The 9,631-nt window shown below is 27.9% G+C and overlaps 2 protein-coding genes across 3 annotated transcripts; one reads left to right on the forward strand and one right to left on the reverse strand.

Moving 5' to 3' along the window:
* Positions 1–972: 972 nt before the first annotated feature.
* On the forward strand, positions 973–5,617 carry LOC144475294 (Golgi to ER traffic protein 4 homolog). The gene is made up of 6 exons (XM_078191047.1): positions 973–1,105; positions 1,191–1,269; positions 1,656–1,890; positions 1,960–2,098; positions 2,750–2,890; positions 2,953–5,617. Exons 1-6 carry the CDS (start codon positions 993–995, stop codon positions 3,218–3,220), a joined length of 975 nt encoding a protein of 324 aa, XP_078047173.1. The 5' UTR covers positions 973–992; the 3' UTR covers positions 3,221–5,617.
* Shmt (serine hydroxymethyl transferase) lies at positions 5,593–9,134 on the reverse strand. Of its 2 annotated transcripts, none has more exons than XR_013494844.1 (7): positions 8,288–8,474; positions 7,593–7,786; positions 7,292–7,503; positions 6,831–7,155; positions 6,255–6,754; positions 5,897–6,183; positions 5,593–5,816 (listed from the first exon to the last, which is right to left on the reverse strand). XR_013494844.1 is itself a non-coding variant. In XM_078191046.1 (7 exons), the coding sequence occupies exons 2-7, from the start codon at positions 8,459–8,461 to the stop codon at positions 6,017–6,019; spliced, it is 1,572 nt and encodes a 523-aa protein (XP_078047172.1). In that variant the 5' UTR covers positions 8,462–8,474; positions 9,033–9,134; the 3' UTR covers positions 5,593–6,016. The 2 variants fall into 2 exon arrangements, 1 of the variants encoding a protein (XP_078047172.1); XM_078191046.1 differs by adding an exon at positions 9,033–9,134 and having other exon boundaries at positions 5,593–6,183.
* Positions 9,135–9,631: the final 497 nt, after the last annotated feature.

Genomic DNA, 9,631 nt, shown 5'->3' on the forward strand with positions numbered 1-9,631 from the left:
ACAACTACTTCAAATTTGATGTATACGACACAATATTTAATAAAACGCAAGATTTTCATTTAAATTATATAAACAAGAAATTGTTCATTACATATCAATATATATTTGAATAATATAGATTGAAAATGGTTAAATATTCCAAAAAATTAAACGCATTTTCAAAATCGATGGAAATAAGCATTGTATAAAATCTGTCAATTAATATATTCACATGATTACCATAACAATTATTCCAAGTAGCGTTTATGATTTCAACATACCTATGGCGAAACTAATATTGTTTATTCTGTTCTCTCTCTATAGTGGCGATAAATTATTAAATAGCTTTTTTCAATTCCGAACGTAAGGAATTATAATTATAAATTATTCTTCACTGGTTCTAACTTTATTATTCATTACTTGCTTTTGTAATTAGATGATGATATACTGTCTACTTTAAGAAACACGTTAACATTGACGGAAATGCAAACTTTTATTTTCAGAATCATTTTAAGGTTATAAAATCTATATGTTAGAATTGTTATAATATGCTTTCCAATGCATACTATACAAAAAAATGCTTCATCCAGTCAATAAAAGACATCGAGGACAACGTGACTTCGAGAAACATATTTAATTAATTGTTATCCATCTCAGGAATTGAATAATATCATCTAACAATGATTTACCTAATTTTGCAAAAATTGTAATTATTGTATTTGTGGGTAAGTGCACCATCGTATACAGACGTCATTAATAATAAAAGAATTAATGATACAATTTACATAATTTCTGTTTCCGTAAGTTAGTTCTCGAAAATCTATATTCAATATATGCAACATTTATAGTTTACTTACAATATGTCACATACTACATGTTAATATATCTCTGTGCATTTATGCTGACATACACGATAAATATGTGAGAAAAAAATTTAAATTTAAAGTGCTTTTCGACAATGGTACCAATCGTAAACGCAGAAGAAAGAAATACATGTTGCAAACAGCGTAAACATGGCCTCGGTGAACGACTACGGTATTGCGCGTATTTTAGCAAGATTACAAGCGTCCATCAATTCAAATAATTTTTATGAAGCTCATCAAGTGTATAGAATTTTGTATTCTCGGTGAGCTAATAATATAATTTATTAACATCATCAAAGAATTATTTTAATGCGATCGTCGATGTGACTGCTTAACCTCTTCTTCCAGATATCTTAAAGAGCAAAACTACTCGGCACTTTTGACATTATTGTATAAAGGGGCTATAAATTTATTAAATCACGAACAAGTACGTTAACTATCTAATTACACTTAATTTTATTCTTTTTAAAATGAAAACTTCACGATAACTATTATTTTTCCCATTATTGGGTACTTCTTCGGAATTTTATTTTTGAATAATTTGCATTTTAATTTTCGTATACTTCAATTTTCCATTTGTTAAAAAAATATTTTAGTACAATTAATTTCTCTGTAACTATATATCTAGAATATTCTAATCCTCGCTCAATCAGTACATGCGTATCATATTTATGTATATATAAATATTATTATACATTCTATTATTATTTTATATACATTTTACATATATGCACATCTTTTCTATCATGTATACTTTATGATAATAAGTAAATCAAAACTGATTATTTAAATACAATGATTTTCTTATTGCAGTATGCCAGTGGAGCAGATTTAGGAATTTTATTTGTAAATGTATTAACAAAATCAAAAGCAGAACGTTCCCCGTTTTATATTAAACAAGTTATAAATTTACTTAGTTTAATGAACCCATCATCACCTGAAAGAGACACATATATACAATCTGCTCTTCAATGGAGCATAATAAACACAAAGTATAAAACGGGTAATCCCATTTTGCATCAAAAGATAGCAAAAGTATTTTGGAAAGGTAATTGGATAGAAAAATTGGAAGGTGTCAATATGATTTTATCGAGAAACTAATTATACTTTGTTTTAGAAAAAAATTATGTAATGGCAAAACAGCATTTCATGCGTAGTTCAGACGCTCGGGGATGTGCAACAATGCTTGTTGAATATCACGTGCACCGTGGTTACACGAACGAAGTAGATCTTTTTATTGCTCAGGCAGTTTTGCAGTAAGCACATATATTATTAATTTTATTGAAGAGGTAACATCAAGGTAGTGGCTCAACATTCAAGCACTTCTTACATTATTTACGGCGAGTACATAAGTTTAATGAGACACTCACTTATAGGACTTTCATATACATATTTGGAAGTATACAACAAAATATCTTTTATTTTTGTTTTTCGAAATGATAACAGTACAATAATTAATGTGTAGCATGTGTTCTTATAGGTCTTACAGCACAAGTATCGTATATCTTGTCCTCGAATAAGAAACCAAATTTTTTCTTAATTTTCTAAAATATTGATTTAAACACGATAAGAGCAAATTTGGTATTTTTGTTTGAGAATAAAATGTGTAATACTATAAGTCCTCATATTATTATGTTATTATACTTTAAGTCCCAAAATATATATGCTTGCACATCGATTGCTGTACTACTACTATTTTGGAAGACATAAATACAGAAACTCTTTCTTTGCATTATTCAATGCATGTGTAAAAAGATCCTACAAGTCGGTTTTCCCATTTATTTATTTATTTACTCATAGTTACTAGTTAAAGTGCATGCTTTTGAACTGCTATTATAGTGTTACCTATCAAGTAAAATTGTTAGTAATTTAGGAATCCTATAAAATCTATGACCATAACTTTTCAGATATCTGTGCTTACGGAATACAGCAACTGCTCAGGAAGTTTTTAATCGTTATACTTTACAACATCCAAATATAAACAGCGGCCCACCGTATCTTCTTCCATTACTAAATTTTTTATTTTTTCTATTAAAAACGATCGATAGGTAAGTCGATAATAAAAATGACTAAATTTTGAACTTATATATTTATAATTACTTCTTTTCAGCGGTGAATTAAATGTATTCACAATACTTTGCCAACAATATCAAATATCTCTAAATAGAGATCCATGTTACCGACAGTACTTAGACGAAATAGGACAATTGTTTTTCAAGGTTCCGTCGCCACATCCACGCCAGGAATTATTTGCTAATCTTTTATCATTGCTTAGTGGAAAGATTGAAAATTCAGATTCAGATTCAGATACAGAGGATTCAAATGGTGCACAGAGAAATGTAGCTTCAACATCATACATAGCGCAAGAACTCGACTGATCAAAAGTTAGATGTTACTTTGCAAAGTGATGAAAGTAAATAATGAACTTATATACCTATATACGTATATATAAATATATGTGTATACATATATGTATATGAATATATATGTATATATGTATGTACCTATATATTAATGTCGCACATATTTTCAAAAAATGCATTATATTATACTGTCAAAGTTGAAAAGAATTACGTTCGAATGAATCTTTTCAAATAACTTGTATAGTTGAAAAATTTTTAAAAATTTCGAAATATTTCTTTCTTTCCATATCTAAGATCTTTTTTAATAATATATTTGTAGACTTTATTAATTGCATGAGCAAACAAAGTTAAATATTGAGAGAACTCCTTGGATTAATTGCAATTCGTATATAATACATATATTTAAAAATAAATGTGTATTTGAGTGTAATTTCTAAGATGAAGATTTATTTTATATATACTTAAACGTGTGAAAAATAAACGTGACATACATACTTACAGTTTCGAAATGAGAGTGCTTAATGATCTTACTTGTTGCTACATCGCTAAATAAGTGATGAGAATTTTATGGCAATAAGTATCAAATTACAAATAATAAATTTATTTATTAACATTATACTAATATAAATACGAATGATTAAAGTTTCAGTAAAAAAATAGATTAAACTTTTAGTTAAAAAGTGAGATGAACGATCATGATTCGATGATAAAGCACTTTTTAATACTAATAAATACAACATGCTATTGCTGTGTAATTCATAAAAAGAGTACGAAATAGGTCTTTACAATAATGTAAACTTGCAATAAGTATATACATATGCTAATGTATATTCCATACGCGTGTATGTATATTCTTATATAAGAGCATATGTGTGCACAGAATATTCTTTCATCATGAACATAAAAGCTTATTTTTTTATAATTTATAAACGCAGAAAATATAAAAATATGTAATGTTCAAATCGTTACATAAATTTTTAAAAATTAACTTTTATGCTGTATGTGCAATTTTAATTCCAAGAGAAATAAAATCTTTTACATTTGAGTTTCCTACATTTTGCGTCAATAAGATGATATGGAATTATATAAGTTGCTGTATTACGACAAATATTTCTTGAAAAGTAAAAAAATTCATTAGGTTCACAAAGCAATGAATTTACAGTCAAATCATAATTTTGAACTGAAACATAACTTTAAAGAGAATAAAGTGTTGAAATTCGAATTACAGTCAGTTATCTGTACAGGCTCATACTGCTAATTGTAAATGGGTTTGCGAATTATTCTCTTGTTGCTTGAGACGGATTATTCTCGGAACAAGGTTTTAGTCCTTTTTTATGAGTATGACCGACAGGTGTTTATAGAAAAGCTAGATGCCTTTCAAATAGACCCCCGTAAAGTTTTACAGATGGTATAGAGGCGCAATCCTTTGCAGAAACTTTGCTGTATATAAAACATAATATTCAATTCAATAGTAGAATAAACTTCATGTAATACTTATGAATGGATATGTCATGTATCATTAGTAAACAAATTTTACTTCAAAATTTATTTCAACGAGATAATGTTAGGGTCTTCAATGTTAAGAAATGAATCTAAAATTTTAAGAGTACTGAAACATATGGAGATATAACAACTTATTAAAACTTTTTAGAATAAAATGTAAGTTCCTGTTTTTAAATTGGATTACATTGAAATAATTTTAAAAAATTTAATGTATTTATATACACATGCAGCATGCGAGTCAACGAACTCACATTCATCTCTTGTCTCGTGATTATTATACGCTTATCAAATTTGAGAACCATTTCTTAACAACTATATAAACAAATATATTATATTTTTACTGTTTACATATTTAAGTAGCTAGTTGAAAACATTGAAATTAGTTAATTGGTATAAATATTCAAGTCCGATCTGCTGATTAATATTATATCTTGTCAGAAATCTATTTATTTAAAATTAAGATACAAAATGTTAATATTAATAAATTCAATATAATTTTGTGCTTTGTTGCAACTATATAATTTGTATTAATAAATTACTATATATATATACTAATTTTATTATAAACTTAGTACAATGTTAATTGCAAATAAAACTATACAATTTTATATAGTACGTGCAAAAGTGACATTTACTAATAATAATATAGTTGATTATGCTAGTGTCTTAACAAATTCTTTTATTTAAGAAAAGCAGACGACAAATGCCAACGTTGTTTCAAATTCGGATTAAGATTTATGTCAATAATTGTGGCAAATCATTTCTATTTTACAAGAAAAACTAAGACAAACAATGAAATTATAAACTACTAGAAATCCTTTCTATATGTATGATTGTAGAGATGAGATAGTAAGGATAAATATTTATGTCTGTATAAACAAAGGTGTATTAAAAAATTTTTTAATCTTCTGTTGTTAGTAATTTGTACAAATAAACTGTATGCATACGTAGACGATCGAAACCATTACATAAAATATACCTACATATAGCTGCAAAATAGAAAAATATATGTATATACAATATATGTGTATATCGGAAGAATGGAAGAAAATGAATCATGACACTTCACATCGTACTTAACGGAAGCTCGGCGCTGAATTATTAGTTGCTAAAAAAAAAACAAGGTATAACCTTGACAAACAATATGAAAACCATTTCTAAAAGAAAATCTAATCATCCCGTACTCACTCATTTCAAAGTACCGGAAGAAGAAATGTTTCATTTTACATCAGATATAATGTTGCATTTCTAATTCTTATGAAATAATTGATGATATTAAAATAATATGAAAAAGATAGCATTGTATTATTAATATGTGTCATAACCAGGTATAGGAAATTGAGAACTGAAAGTTTCTACTTCTTCTTTTAAGGCCAGAACTTTTTGTTTTATAGATTCGTCAGTATTCAGTACCTTCTTGAAATCAACAACTTTGGGACCAGAAATCTTCGATACTTCTTTTCCAAGTAATAATGCTGAACAAATTTAAAAGTTGTAGATATTGCGTTTATTCGCGCTGTAATTATATATGTTAATGTTGACATACCTCTGTGTATAAAATCCGTAACTTTATCAATATCTTCTTCAATCAAACCGCGAGTAGTAATTGCCGGTGTTCCAAGTCTAATACCGCTAACATTAACTGCACTTTTGTCACCAGGTACAGTATTTTTATTACAAGCAATAGAAACATCTTCTAAAATTTTTTCTGCTTTGGCTCCTGTAAGACCTGCAGACCGTACATTTACTAGCAACATGTGTACATCCGTGCCGTCTGTACTAATCTTGTAGCCATGTTTCTGAAGTCCTGAACAGAGTCTTTTAGCATTGGCTACAATTTGTTTTTGATATTGAACAAATTCTGGAGTTTTCGCTTGTTTCATTGCTGTAGCAATGCCTGCAATTGCATGATTGTGAGGACCACCCTGTAGGCCAGGGAATACTGCATTATTAATCCTATCTTCTATGTCATACATAATTTTTTGATTATCCTTTCCAATAGATCTAACTCCTTTACGGAAGAAAATGACACCAGCTCTGGGTCCTCTGCAAAATTAAGATATTTAATTATAATGTCTATTGTGATGCTACACAAATATCTAATAATAATTAAATAAATTACCTTAAAGTTTTATGAGTTGTTGTTGATACAACATCACTGTACTCGAATGGGCTAGGAATTACTCCAGCGGCAACCAGTCCTGATATATGAGCCATATCGCTAAATAAATATGCACTATTCTCATCTGCTATTTCTCTAAACCGCTTGTAATCTAAACATCTGCTATAACAGGACACACCTGCTATTATAATTTTTGGCTTAAATATTTTTGCATTACAAGCTAACTGTTCATAGTCAATTAGACCGGTTTCAGGATTCACTTTATACGGCATTGATTCAAAAAATATCGATGTTCCAGAAACTTTCTTGTTTACATTGAAGAAACCTGAAAAAGTTAAAATCAAATCATTTGTAAAATTTATATTAATCTATAAAGTAATATATAAAAAATTTAGTAGATTTAAACGAAATTATTTTAAATTAATTTTAAATTACTTTTATCATAAATTAGTTAATAGTACCATGAGTAAGATGTCCCCCATCAGGAAGATCTAATCCCATTATTCGCCCATGAGGCTCAATTAAACCTGTATAGACAGCAAAGTTGGCTGGGCTACCAGAGTATGGCTGTACATTACAGCCCCATTCTTCTGGATTTAAATTAAATGCTTCTAAAGCACGTTTTTGTGCTAGCAGTTCTATTTCATCAATATATTCATTTCCTCCATAATATCTAAAATCATTAGACATATAAAGTCTTAAATAGGTGTACAATATATATATATGGAAAGTAATAATAACTAATGTAAATTAGTACTATACCTTTGTCCAGGTAAACCTTCACTGTATTTATTATGGAGACAAGAACTTAAGCACTGAAGTACACTAAGGGATGTAAAATTTTCACTAGCAATCAATTCAATGCCAACTGTTTGTCTTTTCTTCTCTTTCTTCATCAATTCAAATAGCTCTGGGTCTGATTCCCAAATATTACTTTGAAGTATAGTAGTCATATTCTATGTAAAACATAACATTTTTTAAACTCACATAAAAATATAAATTTATTAAAAAAAGAAGTTTACTAATAAAAGAACTTGCTTTCATTTGAACATTAATTGCATTCTAATTATACACTATATATATATATATACATTGTACTTATAAATTTCAAAGGGTTTGAGCAAATATGTCCATTATTGATATAATATAATGTAATTGGTGACTATTTGTCGGAAAAAATTTAAATTATATCTGAAACACGAATATAGAAGAATTATATATGTATAATGTAATTATAATATCTGCTTTTTCAAAATTTATCAATAGAAAATTCATTTCAAATTCAGCTTATTCAAACATTGCAATTTTTAATAAAATAGCTATACCGCTATTATCTTTATCATTTACTGAGCTTAGTTATTATATTCAATGTATTACTTTTGACATACTTTTTGATATTCAATGTATTACAATGTATTTTTTAAAATATGTACACAACAATATAATATTTGACTCACGTGTTTCGGCGTGCAACAGGTAGACGATAGGTATAGGTTACGATTTGAAACTCTAAAGATTTCTGGTGGGTGTCCCCGAATAACACGTTCTTTTATACGTTGCATTCGAGTGATTAGCAAATCTTCGACCAATTGAAGATTGCGTCGATTTAAATGTGACCAATTCCGAAGCATTGCGAAGCGTTTCCTATTTCATCGCATACGAACATGAAATAAGCAATATAATGTTAGATTTTTAATATCATTTATAAACACTGTATTACAGATCATGTGTTAACGATTCTGTAATGTACGTCTAACCTAGAAATTTTCTAGAAAAAAAAAACATTCAAACGACGACGTTACGAAATGCGAGTGCCTAATACGTGTGAGCTTAGCTCAAACATTTATAGTGTTTACGATTATTATTTAATAATCTATTAAAAATTTAATACCAGAGTGTAAGTGTCTTTTATTTCAACAGAAAATAGTATTAAGAACAATTTAATTTGATGTCAATATAAATTGTAAGTTGGACGTATCTTTTCTTCGTTTGTTTTATTTCACTAAAAGTACACGAAACGAACTGAAAGTATTAAAATTTTAAATATGAATGTTCTCATTTTAAATAGACATTTGTTGCCATAATTTAAATGGTTATTATTAATGATGAAACATTAATTATGCCTTTTTAAATGTCGTATTCTGAGGATGATGTAACTTATTATTCACTATGATATTTTTATTAATAACAAACAGTACTAACAGATGTTACGATTTACTCTAGCAACACGCTATATTGAAAGTAACTGACGATTGAAGCGTAACTTTCTTCGGTTACATATACAAGTCTATGTCTACATATGCACACTGTTCCTATCGCATTTGAGACTGGTTATTCCAGTATAGTTTTATCAAGACGTTTTGAACGTTTTTTCTTATCGTATTACACAAAACAACGTTTCCAGCATCTCCGATATGAAGAATTTCCTTCCCCTTAATTTCTTTAAATGGAAACTATTAAAAAATTCCTTACTTGGTAGATGTGCTAAAAAAAACTATGATGTCTAATAATCATTTTCACACTATCAAGTGTATATGATTTTTATGAAACATATATTTAGGAAGATACATGTACATATGTATAATGTCTGATGTCAGGTATAATTATTTCATTTCATTAAGTTTATTATTTCAATTCACTAAAGAATGTTTTAAAATGTTTCATAATATAAGTCGGATGACAAATAAACAAAAATAATATTATACACTTTGTATTTTATAAGTTTAGGCTAAGGAGAACGTGGGGGAATTAATACGTAACTAACTAAACTATGCGAAGACATGCGAAGACATACGAAGAGG

This window comes from Augochlora pura, chromosome 9 (genome assembly GCF_028453695.1).
Source record: "Augochlora pura isolate Apur16 chromosome 9, APUR_v2.2.1, whole genome shotgun sequence".
Classification (NCBI taxonomy): domain Eukaryota; kingdom Metazoa; phylum Arthropoda; class Insecta; order Hymenoptera; family Halictidae; genus Augochlora; species Augochlora pura.

Coding starts and splice junctions, on each gene's coding strand:
- LOC144475294 (XM_078191047.1), top strand. CDS start 993: ATGGCCTCGGTGAACGACTACGGTATTGCGCGTATTTTAGCAAGATTA. Junction 1,270..1,655: donor ATTTATTAAATCACGAACAA/GTACGTTAACTA, acceptor TTCTTATTGCAG/TATGCCAGTGGAGCAGATTT. Junction 1,891..1,959: donor AGCAAAAGTATTTTGGAAAG/GTAATTGGATAG, acceptor ACTTTGTTTTAG/AAAAAAATTATGTAATGGCA.
- Shmt (XM_078191046.1), bottom strand. CDS start 8,461: ATGCTTCGGAATTGGTCACATTTAAATCGACGCAATCTTCAATTGGTC. Junction 7,504..7,592: donor GAAGGTTTACCTGGACAAAG/GTATAGTACTAA, acceptor TAATGATTTTAG/ATATTATGGAGGAAATGAAT. Junction 7,156..7,291: donor TGGGGGACATCTTACTCATG/GTACTATTAACT, acceptor TAACTTTTTCAG/GTTTCTTCAATGTAAACAAG.